The 23,003-nt window shown below is 35.9% G+C and overlaps 2 protein-coding genes across 2 annotated transcripts; both read left to right on the top strand.

Moving 5' to 3' along the window:
• The first annotated feature begins 1,151 nt into the window (after positions 1 to 1,151).
• On the top strand, positions 1,152 to 17,226 carry LOC132267262 (probable inactive ATP-dependent zinc metalloprotease FTSHI 3, chloroplastic). The gene is made up of 4 exons (XM_059768381.1): positions 1,152 to 2,492; positions 14,923 to 15,246; positions 16,110 to 16,410; positions 16,738 to 17,226. The coding sequence occupies exons 1-4, from the start codon at positions 1,452 to 1,454 to the stop codon at positions 16,935 to 16,937; spliced, it is 1,866 nt and encodes a 621-aa protein (XP_059624364.1). The 5' UTR covers positions 1,152 to 1,451; the 3' UTR covers positions 16,938 to 17,226.
• A 1,053-nt stretch (positions 17,227 to 18,279) lies between these two features.
• Positions 18,280 to 22,873, top strand: LOC132266265 (probable inactive ATP-dependent zinc metalloprotease FTSHI 3, chloroplastic). Its single transcript, XM_059767119.1, has 5 exons — positions 18,280 to 18,348; positions 18,436 to 19,233; positions 20,209 to 20,535; positions 21,247 to 21,547; positions 21,910 to 22,873. The coding sequence occupies exons 1-5, from the start codon at positions 18,280 to 18,282 to the stop codon at positions 22,110 to 22,112; spliced, it is 1,698 nt and encodes a 565-aa protein (XP_059623102.1). The 3' UTR covers positions 22,113 to 22,873.
• Positions 22,874 to 23,003: the final 130 nt, after the last annotated feature.

Here is a 23,003-nt window from a genome sequence, read left to right as displayed (position 1 = left end):
TACCCTAGGGTTTTTGGTTGTTCTAAACTCAATGGTAAAGTCTGTTTGTTGTTTTGACAATCGGATCACAGGGTTGTAGTGCAAAATGTCAATGTTTCCCTTTTTGGGGAATTGGTGATCGGGTGTCGGAAAGTGTGCGATGTGGTCGATCGAAGTGTTTTGTGTCGTTATGTGATGTCGTGAGTGTAATGGTGAAGTCCGATGGCCAATCAGACGATTTGATTGTCTATTTTCAGTTTTCTATGGTAGGCGGGCCCTATTGGGGAAATGGTCTCGGGAGATGAAAACATTGTTCCTTCTCGAGATTTGGAAGGTTAGTTGGTTAAAAGGGGAAGACAAAAATGGGGTGTCTACAAGGACAAAACTATTGCAAAAGAATATGTGACCATTTCTCATTAAATTTGTCATTTTTTATTAAATTATTTTTATTATCTTTTCTCTTATATAAATATTAATTAAGCTATTTACATTAAATTTATTATTAATATCAATTTATCATAAAAATGAAAAAAAAAAAATTGTCACTATCATTTTCTAAAATGATAAACTTATTATTAAAATTTTACTATTTATAATAAAACTTATTAGACTCAGTTTAAACTTTTTTACGATAAAAACTTTCTTTTTCATACAATATATTGATGAAAAATTAATAATTTACTTAAATAAAAAATACATTCTTTTTCATGTAATATATTCATGAAAAATTAAAAAATTAATTAAATTGTTTCAAAATTTTGTACTTAAGATTTTTTATTTAAACAATTAATTAAAAAAATTAAAGATAAATTTATGCAAATTTAATGGAGAATATATCATCAAATTAGTATGAATCTTTTCATAGTTTATTTAAATAAAAAAAATATTTAAGTGTAGTAAAAAAATAGACATTATTATCCTTTAATGAAAAATAATTTAGGTATCGGAGCATTTTACAATAAAATGTGATAGCTCAGTATTGCGCACAAAATATATTTGGAAAAAGTTATCTGCCAATTCCAACATAATTTAAGGAAGTATTTTATTCTTTATCCTATAACAAAATATTCATTTCCTTCATTTAATAAAATTGAACTATTCGCTTCTTTGTTTTATACGTGGTATATTGGTATTTAAAAAAAAGAAGTTAACAACACTTTCATTTTCTCTCTCCATCATTACTTTCGCCTTCTCTCTTCCCCACTCGCGTGCTTACCCAAACGCACCGTTGGTTCTCTGTGGATATAAACACTGATAAAAAGAACCCAAAAAATCTCCTCAAAAACTCATACCAAACACGCTTTGCAATTTCCTCCACCAAGCTGATCCCAGGTATTGCCCATCTTATCCCCAAAGCTATTCCATTTCAAAATTCTTCCACAACTTTTGCGTGCAATCTCGTAGAAAATCCAGTACTGGGTTAGTATTCTTCGTGTGTATAATGGAAGATTTGCTGTCCCTGTTATAAAAAAATGGCTTCTTTAGCTCTTGTTTCAAATAGTGGGCTTCTGATTACTCAAGAATTAGGGATTGGTCATGTTGGAAAATCCAAATCTTTAGGTAGATATAGAGGTGTAACTTGTTCATTATCTAGTTCTTCCCATAGTTTAGTTCATTTACCTGTATTGGGTTTTCGTAATTGTTGTAAATTTGAAGGTAGATTGTATTCTAACACCAAAATTTGGTCACTGATCAATGAAAAAAATGGAGATAAAAGTACTCATTTGGGAAGAAGAGAAGATAATAACATTAGGAAGAGGTTTTCGTTACGATTGCGCCCGAGATTTCGATTATTGTTGAGAAAATTGAAGAGTGCGTCTATTCGGTCTGTGTTAAATGGCCTTGGAACGTTTCTGCGTAAGAATATGAAAAGAGTGACCGTCTCTACTTCAATATCAATTGTATTGGGGCTGTGCTATTTATTTTTGAGATTAACTGCAATGCCATCTCCTAAAGTTGTTCCATACTCGGATTTGATAATGAGCCTACAAAATGGGAATGTAGAAAGGGTCCTTTTTGAGGAGGGATCGCGTCGTATATATTACAACACCAACTTGGTTTGTGCCGAAAACACTCCCATGTCGGAAGATAGATCATTGGCGACAAATGTTGAGAATGAAAATGTGGTTGAAACGGTTGCAAGCAGTGACGCTGTGAGAAAACAGCAAGTAATGGGTGCAAGTGTTTTGAGAGTGTTGACAAAGACCCGTGCTTCTAACCCCGAGTGGCAGTACTCCACAAGAAAGATAGACCATGATGAGAGCTATCTTCTTACTTTGATGAGAGAAAAGGGAACTACATATAGCTCTGCCCCTCAATCAGTGCTTATGTCAATGAGGAGTATCTTGATTACTATTTTATCTCTATGGATTCCTTTGACTCCTTTGATGTGGCTCCTTTATCGTCAACTTTCTTCTGCTAATAGTCCAGCTAAAAAGCGGCGCCCTAGTAACCAGACGGTTAGCTTTGATGATGTGGAGGGCGTTGATACTGCGAAGGTAGAGCTTATGGAGGTAAGCTATTGTTGTTCTTGACATTATATTGTGTAGCTGATTTTTTTTTTTTTTTTAGTTTCATTATTCTTTCAGCAAACTCATTGTATTACTGAGTTGGATGGTGATGAGGTGTGAAATTATTACATGGAAGGTATCATAGAGTTCTTTTTCCTTGTTAAAATAATGCCCTTGACCAGGCTACATAAACCTTGAAGAGATGGAACAATGTTACATGGACTCTTCAAAAGTAGTGAAGTACCCGTGTCGGACACATATTGCTCGGACATGGGTATGAGATATGTGCGTGATACTTTTGGTTGGACATGTACTTGAAAGCATTTCCGATCATTCAATTATATTGTATTATGACTTTCAAATGAGTGAAAAGCCTATATTAAACACTATATTAGATAAAATTATTGCTTTACTCTAGAAAATAAAACAAACTAATCAAATGAAATGAATACGTAGCATTGTCTGTGTTGTCTCCTTCTGTTTAGAGATTTGACACGTCCGACGTATGGATATATACCTGTGCCCAAGTCCATGTAACATAGTAGATGACTAGTCATTATTATTTACTTCCATAACTATCAGGAATTTATGGAATTAATAATGTTATGTAAATTGAATGCAACAAGTATCTATATCTAGAAACACAGACATCTGTTTGGTAATAGAGTTTTTATGATCATCAAAGCTGCTCTTCTTTTTCTTTTTCTTTTTCTTTTTTTCCTTTTTTTAGTGGATGATTTGAGACCGTTTCGTTAGTATGCTCTTTTGCATGAAAGAGCCACCCAACAAGTGCTAGGAACACTTCCTTTGAATGATTGTACATATTACTACGTCATCATCATCATCCTTGTCTTTTTTTTTTTGATAAGTAAATATATATTAACAAAGGCGAAAATCATCCTTGTCTTTATTCCATACAGATGGTGTGAGTCACGTGAATTCTCTTTTTCTATTCATTTTGTTTCCTTTATTGCTTAAAGAACATTTCTAATTACTTCATCTCATGTAATTTTTAGTCTGGCACTTTGTCTCTTACCTTCTAGGCAAACAAATCTTCCTTTTCTTGTGGGTGCATGCATGGATCTACATTGTATATGACCATACCACATAAATCTACTTTGTCTTTTTGTCATTAATAGGCTCTGCTCCTAGGTTTTTCCTCACATTTTGATTATTAATCATACATTTTCTAGTTGCACATATTACTACATCGCTATTTCTAGAACAAAATATGTCAGTTCCTGTAGAAAGTATATATTCAAGCATCTTAATGTCAGCTGATTTAAAAGCTATATGAAATGGTAGTTTGATCTTATGATCCACCACCCCCTTCACATGACCCCCGTAAACGACATAGATTCAATTTCCCATCTTTGTCCAAATGTTGCAAAGAACTGGAAGGTTTTTTTTCCCCTTTTGTTGTGGGGAATTAGATGGAAATGTTTATTGGTATCATTGCTTTCCACCATATTCTCATTTATCACTTCCTCGAAATTAGGTTTTATTTTTATATTCCAACATAACATATTAGATAGTGAAAATTGCTTCCTTTTCATTAATATTTTCATTGTTTAATCACCCATATTGTGTAAATGTGTTGGAAGGTGTATTAAAATTTCAAATTAAGTAAATTGCTTCCTTTTCATTAATATTTTCATTGTTTAATCACCCATATTGTGTAAATGTGTTGGAAGGTGTATTAAAATTTCAAATTAAGTAACTTTCTTCCCAGAAGTTTTAATGTAACTTGTAAATTGACAATTGTGTAGCGGTGAGGTGTGCCAAATAACTATGCTTGTCCGACTGTTGGTAAAAATCAGGATAGGAATTTTGGGGTGAAAAAACGAAAGAAAAAAGAGAGAGAATCAATATTATGGATCACGAACTCATTATGACACTGAGAATTGTCTTAACTAAAATTACGTAATGCCAAATGGAATCAAATTCAAACTGTTAATGTTGAGGTTTAATAATCTTTCTTATATAAAGGGTTCAAGCCTTGCATCGAACTATTAGGATTCAAATCCAGTTTGAGTTGAAAGATTTAATCCAGTTTGAGTTGTAGGATTTAAATGTTACATAGTAAAGTTTTTGTAAATATTAAAAGGTTTATTTAAATTATCTTAATGCCATGGTCCGTCCAAGAGTTGAAAATTTATTATTATTTTTTTAATAAGAAAAGTATATTAAAGGAATGCACCTAAAGGGGGGCAAGCCTTGTACACACAAAATACAAAGGAGCTATCAATTAAGGTCCTTTGATGAACTTAAGTTTCCTGTAAATTCAACAAAATAATGAATAAATCTGGAAAATTCTACCATCAACTTAAATTTAAAATATTCAAAATTACATTTTTTAGTTTGTGGGGTGAAAACTGAAAACTCCACGTCCTCGAAAGTATGCCTTTAGTGCTACTTCCAAGGACACCACATAAGACAAAAAGGGGCTGCCCTCCGGGCCCTTTTAACCATTTTGTTTGTGCAATCCCCAGCAATCCTATGAGCTCCACAACTGAACACAACAAAATCTAGTGTACCTCAAAAGAGTGCACAAAATACTCCAGATATCTCTAGCTACTGCACAATGAGTCAAGTAGTGATTAATATACCCTTTTCTGCTTTACACATGCGATACAACTTTGAGAAAGATTTTTCCATCCTTCCATATTATGTATGGAAGAAAGATATTCTCCATACAAAATCCTTTTGATGTATTATAGGTACTTAATAATTTTGTTAACACTTGGATCCTTCGATTGCTTTACCATTTATGAAGCTGAGTAGTTGAATTTAGAGTACCAACTTCAGTCTAATTAACATCCTTGAGTCATCAAAGTGTTCTGTTGTGTGTTCGATTTTTTGTACGTACTTATGGATGAAGTGTAGGGCATAATAATTCCCTAAAATTCTAGAAGTATAGCTTATCAATGACTCCTGTTTCTATGCTCCTTGAGTTAGGGTGAAAAAAAGAAGTTTTGGGTTTCGGCTTACTCAAACAAAGAGCCAAGATCTATATTTATATACAAGAATAGGGTACAAAGAAAGGAAACCAAATCAAAGAAAGACAGAAAATATGTCAAAATCTATGTGATCCCATGATTACGGGGATCTTATCTACGCGATCCCATGATTATAATGATCTTACATAAAACATTTAATAAAAGGCTAAAAACAACTAATAAAAATATTAAAGATATTTCAACACTCCCCCTCAACCTAGAGTGAAGATATCAGTCAAGCTGAGCTTGGTAATCGAGGAATGAAGCAAAGATGGACCAATAGACTTGGTGAACACATTGGCCGACTGATTAGAGGAATGAACAAAGTACGACTTGATAGTTCCCGAACAAACCCTCTCTCTGATAAGATGAATGTCCACCTCTATATGTTTAATCCTCTCATGAAGAACAGAATCTGAAGCAAGCATGATGTTTGACTTATTATCACAAAACAAGTTTGTGGACTGTTTTTCACCTAGCCCTAGCTCCTCCAAGAAAGATCAAAGCTAGAGAATCTCACAAGTACCCTGAGCCATGGCACGATACTCAGCCTCTGCTGAAGATCTCGAAACTATAGGTTGTTTTTTACTTTTCTAGGATATAAGATGGTCTCCATAGAAAGTACAAAAGCCAGATGTGGAACGTCTATCAGTCGTGGACCCAACATAGTTAGCATCACTGAAATAGGATAGTCCAACCTGCTTGCTAGAAGAATAGAATAATCCAAGTCCAGGACAGGACTTAAGATATCAAAGAATATGATATATCGCATCCATATGAGCTGTGCGAGGAGCATCCATAAACTGGCTCATAACATTATCCGCAAAAGCCAAATCAGGATGGGTGTTGGTAAGATAAATCAATCTTCCTACCAAGCGCTGATACTGCAAGGGATCAGAAAGGAGATCTCTGGACTCAATCGAGATCTTTAGATTAGGATCCATAGGAGTGAAAACAGGTTTACACCCAAGCATACCCGTGTCTCGAAGAAGATCCAAGACATACTTCCTTTGTGATAAAGAGATACCCTGCTTAGATCTAGCAACTTCAATTCCCAAGAAATATTTGAGCTGCCCAAGGTCTTTCACATCAAAAGCTTTAGCCAATTGAAGCTTTACTTGAGCAATCCCAGGGATGTCATTGCGAGTAATGATGATATCATCAACAGAGACAAGCAGAATGATACATCGACCAGTGAAGGAACGGTAAATAAATAAAACATGTAAGGTCAGAATGGCATCTAACAAATTCCATGGATAGAATTACATCACTGAAGTGGTTGAACCAAGCTCTGGGAGATTGTTTTAATCCATACAAAGACTTCCGCAATCGACAGACCTTTCTAGCATACTCCCCCTTAGCCTGAAAACCGGGTGGAGGATCCATGTAAATAGCTTTAAGAAGATCATCGTTAAGGAAAGCATTATTCACATCAAACTGATGAAGAGGCCAATTGTGAGACGCAGCTAGCGAGACAAGTGAGGTCAATTTAGCCACTGGAGCGAAGATATCATTAAAGTCTTTACCAGGAATTTGAGTAAACCCTTTGGCCACCAAACGGGTTTTATACCGATCAATAGAGCCATCAGCCAGATATTTAACACTGAATACCCATTTGCAACCAATAGTCTTTTCACCAGGAGGGAGAGATACAAGCTCACATGTTTCATTATGTTGCAAAGCATCCATTTCTACTTTCATAGCAGACATCCAATTGGGATTCTGGAGAGCCTCAGACAACTTTCTGGGATGGAAATGGAATCAAGTTTGCCTAGAAAGGCTCGGTAAGACCCTGAAAGACCATTATAAGAGATATATTGCGAAATAGGATGATCAGTACTATAAGCGAATCCAAATCGAGTAGCGTTTGCGATCCCGAGTGGGGTACCGAGACTCAGGAACAAGAATAGGGTCAGGGGAATGTAAAGGAGAGAGAGATTTACCTAAACCTGAATCTGAGGAGGATGAAGGCAGTGGAGGCGGAGCACGAGGGTGGCATGAATAGACCTGCAAAGGGGGTGAGGAAAGCACAAGAGAAGACTCTTCTTGAAAAATAGGAAGAGGATGAGCAACAGGAGAAGCCTCTTGATCGAGAGTAGAAGTTTCCTGCAAGATAGTGTTAGAACCATAAAAAGGGGTATGCTTATGAAACGTGACATCAAGAGAGTGATACATGTGTTTGTGTACTGGATCATAACACTGATAACCTTTTGACATGGAAGAGTATCCTAAAAAGATACATTTAATGGCCTTGTCATCAAGTTTAGTACAAGAAGGGCTACGATTTTGAACAAAACATGTACATCCAAACACCCAAGGCATGATGGAAAAAAGAGTAATATCAGGCTGAAGCACTTGTAAGGGGGCCTTACCATTTAAGACTCTACTAGAGGTACGATTAATGAGAAAAGTAACTGTAAGAACCGCCATGTGCCAGTATTACTTTGGCACATTCATACCACTTAAAAGACATCGAACAACTGATATTAGTTGGCGGTTTTTATGCTCTGCAACATCATTTTGTTCAGAGGCATATGGGCAAGTAAACTGATGAAGAATACCCTGTTGGTTAAGTTGAGACCGAAACTCATTGGAAACATATTCACGACCACTGTCAGACCTAATATTCCTAACAACAGTTTTATATTGAGTTTTGATCATTTGGATGAATTGAGTGAATAAGGGAAAAACTTCATATTTCTTTTTAAGTAAATATACCTATGTGCAACGGGAATAATCATCAATGAATGTTAATAGCGATGCCCCGAAAAAGCAGTAAGAGGAGAAGGACCACACACATCAGAATGTATGAGATCAAACATACGAGGTGCACGATGCATATGAGAAATATAACTGGTTCTAGTATGTTTAGAAAGCTCACAAATCTCACATTGAAACTTATTATCCTTACATGCCGTTATTAATGAAGGGAAAAGTAAGCATAAATATTGAAAGTTTACATGCTCAAGGCGAGCATGCCATAAACTTAAAGTCTGAAAAGAAAAATCGTAAGACTTGGAAACTAGAAGAACAGAGGCTTGAAGGGTTGAAGCAAGCGGAGGAGGTGTCGGTGGAGGATCCCTAAAGTAGTAGATGCCATCGTGCTTATATCCCTTGCCTAAAATCTTCATTGAACACAGGTCCTTTAAAACACAGTAATGAGGAAAGAAAATCACTGCATAGTTTAGTGATTTGGCAAGTTTGCCAACAGATAGAAGATTAAATGCAAAGTTAGAAACATAAAGAACAGATGGCAAAATAAGATCAGGGGATATATGAACATCTCCTTTGCTACGAATAATGGTGGTTAACCCATTGGCTAGACTAACAGCCTGATTAATTGGGGTAATGAGAGTAGAAAATAATGACAACTCACTAGTTATGTGATCATTGGCTCTGAAATCCAGAACCCAAGTAGGTTTTCCAGCTTTAACATGATAAGCACAAGGAGTACCTGTAGCTATAGTAGTTGGGGGGTAGAAGAGCCGGCCCTGGTAGATAAGGCTCCGAACTAGTCCTGAAGCTAACCAATCTGGGATTGTAACTGTTTGAAATCCTGAAAAGATGGTCTGGGAGGAGTTGAGGCAGGAGGGACACCAATAGTATCGGTTACTGCAGCAGTGTGGTCACGACCCGAAGATAAAGTGTCCTTTTGGCTACTAGAATCACTCATAGTACCAAAATAAGGCTGGTCCACACGTTGAAGAGGGAGGAAATAACAAAACAAGGCTAGAGAAATCGGCGCTTTCCTCCAAATATGCTACCTAACAATCACTGGCAGCCTACAAAGGAAAAAAAAAACACCAGAAGGACCCTTATATCACAAAAAAACCTAAGGAAATTCTCCTAAAAAAGGAGTAAAAAACAGAGGTCTACCCGAGGGGTTCGGCGCAAGGGCTGGGAGGAGATGGAGGTGCGCCGGAGGTGAGCGAAAATGAAGAGAGCAGGTGGCGGCGTTGGGGGAGGAAGATGGGGAGGCGAAGGTTTTTGTTTTGCTCTGATACCAAAAAGAAGAAGTTTTGGGTTTTGTCTTACTCAAACCGAGAGCCAATATCTGTATTTATATACAAGAATAGTGTACAAAGAAAGGAAACCAAATCAAAGAAAGACAAAAAATATGCCAAAATCTACGCGATCCCATAATTACAGGGATATCATCTACATGATCCCATGATTATAGGGATCTTACATAAAACACCTAAGAAAAGACTAAAAACAGCTAATAAAAATAAAAACAATAATAATAATGATATTTCAATAGGGTGCATGAGAAAGAGAATAACATGAAGAAAGAGAATCTTAAAGTGGGTTCCATGTCAAAAGACAAACAGTTGATACAGTTCTTTGGGCATAAATGTAAAGGTAAATGCTAGTTGGCTCTTTTGTTGTGTTTCATGGATTCTTCTATTTCCCTTCAAGTACTGATGTTGACACGAGATGACGTATGTGTTATAAGAGAAGAAGTACAAAATAGAAGGAATACAAGAGATATATGTAAAAGCTTGAATAAGATTAATACTCATTCACAACTATGGTATTTATATACTAGAAGAGCACATGTTAATAATATTACAAGAAAGGAAATTGAATAAAATCACTACATATTCTATGCCTAAATATTCGTGTAACTAAAGCCAAATTCCATCATTCTAGGCTATCATATCTCGGGCTATTAACACTCCCCTCAAGTTGCATGGATATCAGAGTCGCCCAAGTTGAACAATGCATCGTCAAATAAGGTCTTCATAAACATATAGCCAATGACTATGTTTGGCTGCATTGAATTGACTAGCCAAGACATAACCATAGGGTTATCTCCAAACCACTGTGAATATGTCTTATCTAACTCAAGACCATAAACAATCAACAATGTTTCTTCCGACCATTCCCCTTCATACACATGTTTAAAATATGTCGATGGAAGAATCAACAATGTCTCCTCAAACCATAAACAATCAATAATGTCTCCTCGGACCATTCTTGAAAAATCCAAATACAGACCTTTTTTTTTTTTGGGTGCTTGCCCTTTCACCCAAAAGCTTAAACTGTTGGGTAGTGTTGCATACCCACCCATATTAGCCCGTGACCTTCCCCATCCGAATCCGATGTGGGACAAGAACTTCAAATTCCGCCCCCCTCCCCCCCCCCAAAACCTGAACTCGCAATGCCCTTGTTGCGGTTGTACCACTCTACCTACTCGACACCTCCCGGGCAGGCACCTGGCGTAATACTGGATTAAGGGTTGGGTCTGGTTCTAATACCAAGAATAAATACAAGAGAAATATTCCAAGGCTTGAATGAGATTAACACTCATTCACAACACTAGCCTTTATATACTAAAAGAGCACATGTTAATATTATAAGAAAGGAAACTGAATAAAATCACTGCATATTCTGTGCCTAAATATATGCATAAATAAAGTCAAATTCCATAATTCTAGGCTATCATATATCGGCTAATATAGTAAGTTCATCCATGATTCTAGGCTTTCATATCTCTGCTAACTGATTGGACACTCTGATTCTCCGAATGTTATGACGTAAAAATAAGAAGCTCAACTTTGGCAGAGAAGGGTTTCCTACTTGTGAGATGGATTTGAACCTCTTTTTTCACCACATCCCATTTAACTTAACTTCTCTAATTGATTATAGCATAAAGAATGACCTGAAAGAATAATTACATCATACATTAGAATATATGTATTTAAATGCCTGACTTATCAAAAAAAAAAAAAAAAAAAATATGTATTTAAATGCCTGGTAGGTGCCCAATTTTTTGACACATTTTCCTGTTTTCTAATGTTTGTGATTCAAGGAGGTCCGACACTTGGACACATACATACACCCGATACTTTTACCGAAGTCCATGTAACATAGCTCTTTGGTAAGATTCTGAAATGATTGGAAATGTGTGAAAACTAGTGTTATTATTATTTTTCCCTGAATCAAACAAGGGTTATTTATTAGGAAAATAAATAAATAAATAAGCAGGAAAAAAAGATCCGCAGAAGAGTGTTGCATTGATAAGAAGAAGAAGGAAAAAAAAGATATGCAGACGAGTGCTGCGTCAATGAGAATCTAACATGTATTGTTGACGAGGAAAAGTTGTACTCCATATCAAGTTGGGAGCATAATGTCTAGGTTTATGTAATTTTAGGCTTGCAAGTTTTACCTAGGGGCATTGGTTAGTGCAGGCAATATAATGCCTGCATGGTTAACTCTTAGGTGGTGTAAAAAAAGCACCTCGGTTTGCATCTTGAGATATTTCGGTCATTTTCCAGCTTAATTCAGACAATGGTTAAGTTTTAAGAACAGCCACCTCTCTGGTGGTTTTGAAAGGTCATGTTCTGATTTGAAAAGTGAAGGATGCACGAGGCCAATTCTGCATCTTTCTACTGCCGAAGTTGCTTGTTTTGAATTTTAAAACCATCAGTTGGACTGTAAGCGATTGTAAACATATGCATTTGTGCATCCTACATATATGGTCTCATGATGTTTCCTCTGAAACCAGAGCCCTATTTGTGCAGCAGGCTTTGGTTTTCAAAGTCCAGGTCGTGCTCTGGTTAGGATATTTACGTGTGTAAAGATTTTCCGAAGCTCCTTGACATCCATACCCTACTGGCATATGTTGATATTCACCAGTAATGCAGAATTCACAAAATTGCTTTTAGTTGTGTCATGTGTGTACTACTAAATCCAATTGGGTTGATTGTTCGTGTTTGTTGACTGTGAAAATTAAGGTGCCCAAATGCTTTAAACTTAAATGATCTCAAAGTTCTAGTAATATAAATCAGTTCAGGATTACATATATATAAATCTCGAAATACTTTTTAAGTGTGTTATAATTCTTTTTGTTGCCATGGGATCTGCAATTTTGTGGTAAGCATATAAACATGTAATTCATTATTCTATATAGGGTACAGAGCCGGGCGCGGCTGGTTATATAAAAACATGCACGGAAACCTCTACTGTTAAGTATGTGCATATAATTCATGCAACAGTGCACGTAGCGGCACCTCCCCCCCCCCCCCCCCCCCCCCCCCCAATCCCGTTAGAACACTAGTAACTAGCTACTAACATCATTTCTGACATAAAGTCATACTGAAAACCCGAAATTGCGCTTTGTGTGACAAAAATGTCCCTAAAAGCCTCCTCCATCTTCTGCAGCATCTCTCTCGCTCGACAGAAGCTCTTTCTCTTTGTACAGCCTCTCTCTAAAGCAGCACTTTTTCTCTCTACAACATCAATCCCTATGGTTAGGGAGTAAAAGCTTACTATAATGAATTTTTATTTATTTTTTGATAAGTAATATTTGCATTAAAAAGGCGTTCAAAAGGGGAACGCATCCCTCAAAAGCTACAGAAGTCCAAATAGGACCTCTAAACTCTCAACGAGTCCAAAAAATCAACAATATCCTCCATGGATTTACAATTTCTCCCTAGAACCTTTGTTACATGGACTCTTCAAAAGTAATGAAATACCTGTGTCGGACACATATCCCTCGGACATTGGTATGGGATATATGTCTGACATTTTTGGTTGGACATGCACTTAAAAAACATATCCAATCATTTAATTACATTATATTATTACTTTAAAAAGAGTTAAATGCCTATATTAAACATTATATTAGATAAAAACGTTACTTTACTCTAGAAAATAAAATAAAATAATTAATAAAATGAATATTTAGCTGTGTCCATGTGTCCTTCTGTTTGGAGATTTGACACGTCCGACACGTGGATACATACCCGTGTCCGACACCCGTACCCGAGTCCATGTAACATAGCCTAGAACTCAACAAAAAAGTGTGCTAATAATGGAGAACTTTAACGTCCTAATAGGGTTCTCCTTTCCTTTGAGGATCTCCTATTTCTTTCAAGCCATAAACACCACCAGAAGCACAAAGGCACAACACTTCAGAAATCCCGTACTTGGGCCCCCACTATACAACCTCTCCAATTCTCTGGAGGACCTGGGCATAACCCACTGAACCCCAAACAAACCTAACAACAAAATCCAGCAATTCCAAGCCACTGGGCAATACAAAAGAAGGTGATCAACCGTTTCCTCATCATTCTTACACATGTAACACCAATTGATCACAATCAATATCCTCCTCTTAACACTGTAATGATCAATTGCTATCTTCAAACCATTATTTAAGCTTTGATTGTACAGTTTGTCGTTCCTGCTCAAACCATCAGGTCCCCAGTCTTCGTTCCGGTGTCATAAGTTCCCGCACCATACCACCTGCAACAAGTAACATGATCTAGCCTCTGTGAATCACTATTTTTATACAATTAAAAGCATAAATATAGTCAATACACTAAAAAATTACCTAAAATTTGAGAACCTATGTACAACAAATAAAGAGAAATGGATAAATATATATGGAGGAGAGAGAGAATTCATTAATAATGAGACTCTAGACCAAATAACAATTACACGACATAATGTCCATAAATGCCAATAGATCAATTACAAGCATGAGAATCAAGTAACTGAAGATAGAAAATCAGACGAAAATAAATGAAACACTGAGTTAAATTGAAGAAGAGAAGGAAAATTATGCCAAACAAAGCATGATAGTAGCAGTTTTTGCTGCAGATGAAAGCACAAAAGTCATTACGAGTCTTCAATTTCCTTGAGGTATTCTGCATCTACTACAGATGCAGCCATTGGAAGAGCTCACAGTTGATTGAATGATGAAGCAACGAATTCGAACTAAGGTTTGAGTTTGATATGTATGTGTGCGCACGTGTGTGTGTGTGTGTGTGTGTGTGTGTGTATAGAGAGAGAGAGAGAGAGTGAGAAGAAAAATGCAAGAAATGGATATTCGAGCAAGGAAGGAAAGGATTGAAATATCCATTTTAGTCATTTCATTGAATCCCTCTTCTTTTTTTCTTTTCTTTTCTTTTTTCCTTTTCTTTCATAGTGAGGGTATTTTTGACAATGAATTGCTCCATTAACGGCAAGGTGAAGGAGTGTCGTTATTCCACTATTTTAAAATGTAAGGGGTGGTGTTGTCACACCAGGGTAGGTTTCTGCACCATTTTTTTTTTTTTTTTTGTAGCTGGGCTTTTTTTGCGCTTTACCCTTCTATACATACCAAGGTGGTTTACTGGGCATTAGGATAAATTGTTCAAGTCAAGAGTAAAATAGCTATTCTTAAACTTATTCGAAAGAAAAGAAAAAAAGAAAAACAAGAAAGTTTTTCTTACAAATTCTTTGTTTGCTTTCTATTGTTCTTTTAACTTGCAACTGTCTGTATTATGACATTTTCCCATTAGATCATGCATACCATGAGAATGTTTTAGCTTTGTGTCCACTTGGAAGTGTGTTTACTTTTATCTTTCTTTATAGTTGCAAACTACTGCAGTCCAATTTAACCTTTCATTTGACCACGTACTTGTGTTTTTTCTTGTTTATAGATAGTTTCATGCCTTCAAGGAGCTATTAACTATGACAAACTAGGAGCAAGGTTACCAAGAGGTGTGCTGCTGGTGGGTCCTCCAGGAACAGGAAAAACATTACTAGCCCGTGCAGTGGCTGGAGAAGCAGGAGTACCATTTTTCTTTGTTTCTGCCAGTGAATTTGTGGAGTTATTTGTTGGAAGAGGAGCAGCTCGTATTAGAGACCTTTTTAATGTGGCAAGGAAGAATGCACCATCAATCATTTTCATTGATGAGCTTGATGCTGTTGGAGGAAAGCGTGGGAGAAGTTTCAATGATGAACGAGACCAGACATTAAACCAAGTAACGTTGTCTTCCAATTTCGATGCATTAGTTTTCTTATCAAGTACATTAAACTTTCTGAAGTTTTTAATTAGTCCAAAAACTTTTTTTCATTTTATATTATTTTACATTTTATGTTGATGATATTGAGAGGAGGTCATTGCTTGGTGCAATGGTAAAAGATTGGGCTGAAAAGCGTGAGGGTGAGTTTGAGTTTGAGAGCGGTCACTTTGTACAGAATTATGGTAAAGGTTTGGTCTGTTTCGAGTTTGGTAATGATATTGATATTATTGAGCGGTTATATTTTCATGGATGTCATGAATTTTTGCTGAAATTACTGAATCACCCAACAGAATTTTAGAATGATAATATCTGTTAAACATTATTGCAAATTATTGTAGGAAGCAATATTTTAAATAGAATAAATAGATACATGGTTAAGGAAAGAGGGTTGAAAAATGCTACCTACCCCGAAGAAGAAAAAGTAAAAAAGTAAATATGGTGTCAAGGATTGCATTGAAACAAACAATAAAAGGTCACAGTCCAATCCCTAGAAAAACCCAATTCCCACAATGCCATCTCCAAACCATTTCGAGGGTAGTAATGCCCCCTAAAAGTCTTTGTTGTGATATCCCCATAATTAGCCAAAGAACAACAACAACAACAACAATAATAAATAATTCTATTGTAGGGATGAAACGTTCCCGCCTTTGAATGTAAATTTTGTTACCACTGACTTTTCTCTGGTTAACAATAATTTTCCTGATCAATTTTCGAAGTTTGTTACTCCTTAAGTAATGGTTTCTGGTCTGAGTGTGTTTTGTTGTTCTGTATAGTAATTTCATGCTTTTAATGGGCTCTCACAACTCTTTTCGTTGTTGTAGTTGCTGACAGAAATGGATGGCTTTGACTCGGACATGAAGGTGATTGTTATTGCTGCAACTAATAGGCCAGAAGCGTTGGATACAGCTCTATGTCGCCCTGGCCGCTTCTCAAGGAAAGTACTTGTGGGAGAACCAGATGAAGATGGAAGGAGAAAGATTTTAGCTGTACATTTGAGAGGAGTTCCTCTTGAGGAAGACATCGACCTCATATGCAACCTAATTGCATCTCTTACCCAAGGCTTTGTAGGTGCTGACCTTGCAGACATCATCAATGAAGCTGCTTTACTTGCTGCTCGTAGAGGTTAGTTGATATCTCCGTGTATTTACTCCATTATTGTTACCTACAGTAATGCAATCTAAATTGTAGTTTGTGTAATTGCCTTATCTGACTCTAAATATGGTCATCATATACGTATATGTATGTGTGCATATATGTGTATAATGTTAGATAACTCAGTTGTTGAGCATACCTATAGATGTCAGGCATCGAATACTACAACTTCACGTCCACACATTTCAGTTCTCATTTTGCATTCCCTTTATTAACTCTTCGTACTCTAGTTTCTTCTATTCAAAATCCGTTGGAAAAAAATAATTTAGTTGTAGTCTCATTTTATCGATTTCACAGGCTGTGAATGTGTGTCAAGAGAGGATATAATGGAAGCTATAGAGAGAGCAAAGTTTGGGATCAAAGATAGTCGATCGAATACTAGTTCAATCGGCAAAGAGCTCGGTAAACTATTCCCATGGATGCCATCTCTGATGGGCAGAAGCGACACGAGACGGGATGGAATGCAAGGGCTCCTGGGCTATCAAACTCTTAGCTGATGAGTATGTTCTCCTTTTCAGTGCTGTTAAAGGATATATGTCAAAGTCTTGTTCAGGATGTTGTGACATCTAAATGAGAAGGAATATATATATATATATATATATATATATATATTGTCTATAAATTTTTGCTGAGACTTTTCTTTAGAGAAGTAGGAAATGCTTTGTTGTTTCCTTTATGGTGCCAAACTGGCATTTTGTATGAATACTTCAAATTTTACCTATTTTGGGGTCTTAAAATGTTACTGGAACTTGGTCTTCTAATGATTGCAACTGTTATTTATATGTAGACCAAGAGTGTCATCGAAATCATAATTGAATTAGACGATAGGGTGTAATTAGTACGATGTTGAAGAGATCATCTGTCATTCAATCTACATTATTAGTCCATTTTAACTATTTCAATGTTTCTTTTAAAAATTATTCACAACTGTAAGGAGAACTAGAGAATTGCAATGTAAACTTCAGTTTGTCTTGGAAGGCCTTTCAAATTTTTTATTTTTTATTTTTATTTTTTTTCTTTCGGGTAATTGGAGTTTTTGGGGCTCTGTCCTGATTAAAGGCTTTCAACTTCGATCCTGTTGAACTTTGAAGTTTAACCATGTTTTGTGTAATGGAACGGAGGTGGCATTTGAGAACTGTAAATCAGAAAATTGTGGAAAAACCTGCTTGGTTGACGAATTATTTTTAAAAAACTTAATTAAAAAAGGTTTGAAAATAGTTTTTGATTTTTTTGAATTCTTGAAAATTGTGTCACAAACTAAACAGATATGTAGTAGATGATGGGAATTTTTTATTTTTATTTTTTTTTCTCTTTCTTGTAAAATGGGTAAGCTTTATAAAAAGAGAAAAACTCCTAGAGAGTAACAAGGCCCAAGCGTACAACCAAACAAAGGCCCAAAGAGGACCAAACGAAGCCGAAACCTAAACCCAAAACATTCCTAAAAAATTATAAATAAAGTGACAGCCTTTAATTGTGAAATCATATTTAAAAAAAGAAAATACGAAATCATCTATATATATATATATATATATTTTCTTTTCTTTCTATAAATTAAGAATCCCTTGTATTCTTTTTTATTCCCTATTTTATTTTGATTAAAGCCCATCCATAAACATTGTTTGATTCTAGTATGAAAGCAATGTCCATTCTAAACTCAATTCTTGTTGTACAAGTAATCTACTTTCCTTACAAAATACAAGCACTGCTTGTGAATATATATATATATATATATATATATATATATATCGAAGAAAATAAGCTTTGCAATTTTCTCTCTAGGTTGGTTAAAAAAAAAAAAATTCGCTCTAGGTACAAGCAGTACTGGGTTAGTGTCCTATAATGGCTGCTTTAACTCTTGTTCCAGCTAGTGGGATCTTGATTACTGCAGAATTAGCGAGACGTCGTCATGTTGAAAAATCCAAATCTCTGGGTAGATATAGAGGTCCATCTTCTTCAGTTCCTTCACCTAAATTAGGGTTTCATGATTTCTGAAAGTTCGAACGAAGATTGGATTCCAACACCAAAATCAGGGCACTGAACGATGAAAAAAGTGGAGATACAGAAACCCAATTGGGGAAAACAGAAGATAAAGAAACCCAATTGGGGAAAACAGAAGATAATCAGAGAATTAAAAGGTTTTCGTTACGATTGAGCGAAAGATTGAGAAAGTTGAAGAGTATATCTATTGGGCCTGCGTTAAACGGCCTCGAAACGTTTCTGCGTAAGAATATGAAAACAATGGCGGTCTGTACCTCAATCTCTGTTGCATTGGGGCTGTGCTGCTTCTTTCTGAAATTGAAGGCAATGCCATCCTCTAAACAAGTTCCGTACTCGAACTTGATAAAGAGCCTAGAAAGTGGTGAGGTAGAAGGGGTCCAATTCGAGGAGGGATCGCCGATTATATATTTCAACACAGAAGAAAGGATTGTTGAGAATGAAAACCACCAATCAATGGGCGGTGTGGTTTTGAGAATGTTGACAAGGACCAATGCTTCGAACCCCGAGTGGCAGTATTCAACTAGAATCATAGAAAATGATGAGCGCGTTCTTTTAAGTTACATCAAAGAAAAGGGAATTACATATAGCTCTGCCCCTCAACCAGTGCTTATATCAATCAGGAGTGGCTTGACTACTATTTTACTTCAAATGCTTCACATGGCTCCTTATTTGTGGATCTGTTATCTTCAACTTAATACTGGTAAGAGCTCGGCTACAAAGCGGCGCCCTAGCAAGCAGACGGTTAGATTTGATGATGTGCAGGGCGTTGATAATGCAAAGGCAGAGCTTTTGGAGGTAAGCTATTGTTGTTCTTGACATTATATTGATTATTTGAGTTTTGGTAGTTTCATTATTCTTTCAGCAAACTCATGCGTTCTTGAGTAATCATATATATATATATATATATACACAAACACATTATATTAATATGATGCCCTTGACTAGGCTACTGAAACCTTAAAGAGATAACTAGTCATTATTATTTCCTAATGTAACAACCAGGAATTTAAGGAATTGATAATATGCTGTAAAGTGAATGCATAATGAAGCTATAGCTAGAAACAAAACATTTGTTTGCCAATACACAATAGAGTTTTTATGACCTACAAAGCTGCTCTTCTTTTTCTTGTTTTTTCTGTTTTCATTTTTTGGGTACATGATTTGAGATCTTTTATTAGTATGTTCTTTTGCATGAAAGAGCCATCTCACAAGTGCTACGAAAACTTCCTTGGAGTCCTTGCACATATTATTACATCATCACTTTTATCCCTTATGGATGGTTTCGGTCACATGAATTATCTTTTTCCGTACGTCTCCTATTGTATTTAACTTTTTAGATCATTTCTAATTACTTAACCTCGTGTGGGTTTTAGTCAGCCCCTTTGTCTCTTACCTTCCATACAAACATCTCTTCCATTTTTTGCCGGTGCATCAATAGGTGTTGTATATGACTATACTACCTAACTCTACTTTCTCTTATAATGGGCATTAGGATGTATTGCTCATGCCAAGAGTAAAATAGCTATTCTAACAATTTCTTTGTCTGATTTTTTGTGCTTTTTGTTTTTGTTTTTTCCCTGTTACTCTTTTAATTTACCACTCTGCATTATGATATGTTTCCATTAAATCATGTGTGCCATGAATATGTTTTAGTTTTGCGAGGATTCTTGGAAGTTTGTTTACCTTCTATCTTTCTTTATAGTTGCAAACTGCTCAAGTCCAATTTAATCTTTCATTTGACCATGTAGTGATGTTTTTTCTTGTTTATAGATGGTTTCATGCCTGCAAGGAGCTATTAACTATGAAAAACTGGGAGCAAGGTTACCAAAAGGTGTGCTGCTGTCGGGTCCTCCAGGAACAGGAAAAACATTACTAGCCCGTGCAGTGGCTGGAGAAGCAGGAGTACCATTTTACTCTACTTCTGCCAGTGAATTTACAGAGATTTTCGTTGGAACAGGAGCAGCTCGTGTTAGAGATATTTTTAAAGAAGCAAGGAATAATGCACCATCAATCATTTTTATTGATGAGATTGATTCTGTTGGAGGAAAGCGCGAGACAAATTTCTTCAATAACGAACATGAACATACATTAAACCAAGTAACCTTATCTTCCAATTCTTATGCATTAGTTTTCTCATCACGTATGCTAAACTTTCTGAAGTTTTAAATTAGTCCAAAAAACAAAAAAAGGTTTGTGCATTTAAATTATTTTGAATTTTATGTTGATGATATTGAGAGGAGGCCGTTGCTTGGTGCAATGGTAAAAGCTTGGTCTGACAAGTGTGAGTTTGAGTTTGGGAGCAGTCACTGTGTGCAGAAAGCTAAAGGTTTGGTCTGATTCAAGTTTTTCCCCTCCCAGTGCCTATTGTAGGCAGGATCTTGGTGATGATATTGATGTTATTGAGCAGTACTAATTATTTTTATAGATGTCATGAAGTTTTGCTGAAATAGATACATAGTTGAGGAACGGTGGTTGAAAAATCCTAACCCCGAAGAAGAAAAACTAAAAATGTTAAAAGCAAATACGGTGGCAAGGATTGGATTGAAAAAAACAATAAAATTTTAATAAATAACAACAACATATAATAATAATAAATAATTTTATGATATGGATGAAATGTTCCCGCCTTTGAATGTATATTCTGAATTAAATTTGTTACCACTGACTTTTTTCTGGTTAACAAAATTTTCCTGATCAATTTTCAAAGTTTGTTACTCCTTAAGTAATGGTTTCCTGGTCTGAATGTGTTTTTCTCTATAGTAATTTCATGCTTTTAATGGGCTCTCACAACTCTTTTCGTTGTTGTAGTTGTTGTCAGAAATGGATGGCTTTAACTCGGACACGAAGGTGATTGTTATTGCTGCAACTAATAGGCCAGAAGCATTGGATGCAGCTCTATGTCGCCCTGGCCGCCTCTCAAGGAAAGTACATGTGGGAGAACCAGATGAAGTTGGAAGGAGAAAAATTTTAGCTGTTCATTTGAGAGAAGTTCCTCTTGAGGAGGACACTGGCCTCATCTGCAACCGGGTTGCATCTGTTACCCAAGGCTTTGTAGGTGCTGCTCTTGCAAACGTCACCAATGAAGCCGCTTTACTTGCTGCTCGTAGAGGTTAGTTGATATCTCCTTGTATTTACTCTGTTATTGTTACCTACAGTAGTGCAATCTCAACTGTAGTTTGTCGGCAGGCAGTTGCTTTATCTGACTCAATATTTCGATAATCATATACGTGTGTGTATATATTTTTTTTGATAAGTATATACGTGTGTGTATATAATACGTATGCATTTGTATGTATAATTTTTGTTGTCCATACCATACACATAAGTACTACAACTTTAGGTGCACATATTTCAGATCTAATTTTCTAGTTCCCTTTATTAACTTTTTGACTCTTCGTGTTTCAGTTTCTTCCATTCAAACTCTTTTGAATAAAATAATTTAGTTGTAGTCTCGTCTTATTGATTTCACAGGCAGCGAATGTGTGTCAATGGAAGATATAATGGAAGCAATAAAAAGAGAAAAGTTTGGGATCAAAGATAGTCAATCAAGTCCTAGTACAATTAGCAAAGAGCTCGGGAAACTGTTACCATGGATGCCGTCTCTAAAGGGGTGGTGGAGTGACACTAGACGGGATGGAATGCAAGGGCTCGTGGAATATCAAACTCTTCACTGATTAGTATGTTCTACTTGTCAGTACTGTTAAAGGATACAAGTCAAATTCTTGTTGAGAATTATTCGGAACAGTACTCACAAGGACCTAGAGAATTGCAATGGATGCCTGAGCTTGTCTTGCAAGGGCCTTTCAACTTGCATAATGTTTGGACCATGTTTGGTAATGGAAAGGAGCTGGCATGCTAAAGGAGAACCAAAATGTGTTTAGGAATAAAAATTATGGTAAAGTAGGAGCTAGGGGGAAATTTCAATTGAAACTCCATAAAATGCTTATTCAATTCCTTATTTGCCTTCCCTTATTCAATTTATGACCATTTTGGTGTTTGATGGTAAACTAGCAACTAATTTCTGGTGTCATAAAATGCTTTGAAATAGACATCTACTGAACAGAGTTTCAATGAATTTTGGGCAAAGCGGAAAAACACCCTCAATTTTTAAATTTTGGATAAATAATTTTTTTTTGGGTATGTAAGTGCGTTAAGTTTGAGAAAAAATTATCACAGAAATGTTTGATGTCACTGTTTCGTTACAAATTTAGTCATGTGTGTACATAACATTTTTTAAGATATAAAATTACAAAAATACCCTTTTCTCTTTCAATAATGCCCTTATATATAAGAAGGAAAAAAAAAAAAAAAAAAAAAAAAGGGACACTTTTTTCATTTTACATTTAATTATTATTTTTTTATCCTTTTTTATTTAGTTATAGAGAGACACTTTAGTTCTTTCAGCATATAAACCCTAATTTGCTCAAAAATTAAATGTTAGAGCATCCGCGGCGCAAGTGACATTAGAGTGATAGTGTGTCCGTGTAGAGAGAGAGGGTCGGTACGTAGAAGCAAGTAGAGTGCCTTTTTTGTGGGCCCTACAATTACTCTTTATTGAGTTCTCT

This window comes from Cornus florida, unplaced genomic scaffold, assembly GCF_030987335.1.
Source record: "Cornus florida cultivar Cherokee Brave unplaced genomic scaffold, ASM3098733v1 CherokeeBrave_3.0.0_Hap2_Chr07, whole genome shotgun sequence".
NCBI lineage: Eukaryota > Viridiplantae > Streptophyta > Magnoliopsida > Cornales > Cornaceae > Cornus > Cornus florida.
Note: the sequence above shows the minus strand (reverse complement) of the source record. Positions and strands in the feature narration are given on the sequence as shown.

Excerpts from the sequence above, each read along its gene's own strand:
- LOC132267262 (XM_059768381.1), top strand. The coding sequence starts at position 1,452 with ATGGCTTCTTTAGCTCTTGTTTCAAATAGTGGGCTTCTGATTACTCAA. Across the intron at positions 2,493-14,922 it reads CGAAGGTAGAGCTTATGGAG|ATAGTTTCATGCCTTCAAGG; the intron begins GTAAGCTATTGT and ends TCTTGTTTATAG. Across the intron at positions 15,247-16,109 it reads GAGACCAGACATTAAACCAA|TTGCTGACAGAAATGGATGG; the intron begins GTAACGTTGTCT and ends TCGTTGTTGTAG.
- LOC132266265 (XM_059767119.1), top strand. The coding sequence starts at position 18,280 with ATGGCTGCTTTAACTCTTGTTCCAGCTAGTGGGATCTTGATTACTGCA. Across the intron at positions 19,234-20,208 it reads CAAAGGCAGAGCTTTTGGAG|ATGGTTTCATGCCTGCAAGG; the intron begins GTAAGCTATTGT and ends TCTTGTTTATAG. Across the intron at positions 20,536-21,246 it reads ATGAACATACATTAAACCAA|TTGTTGTCAGAAATGGATGG; the intron begins GTAACCTTATCT and ends TCGTTGTTGTAG.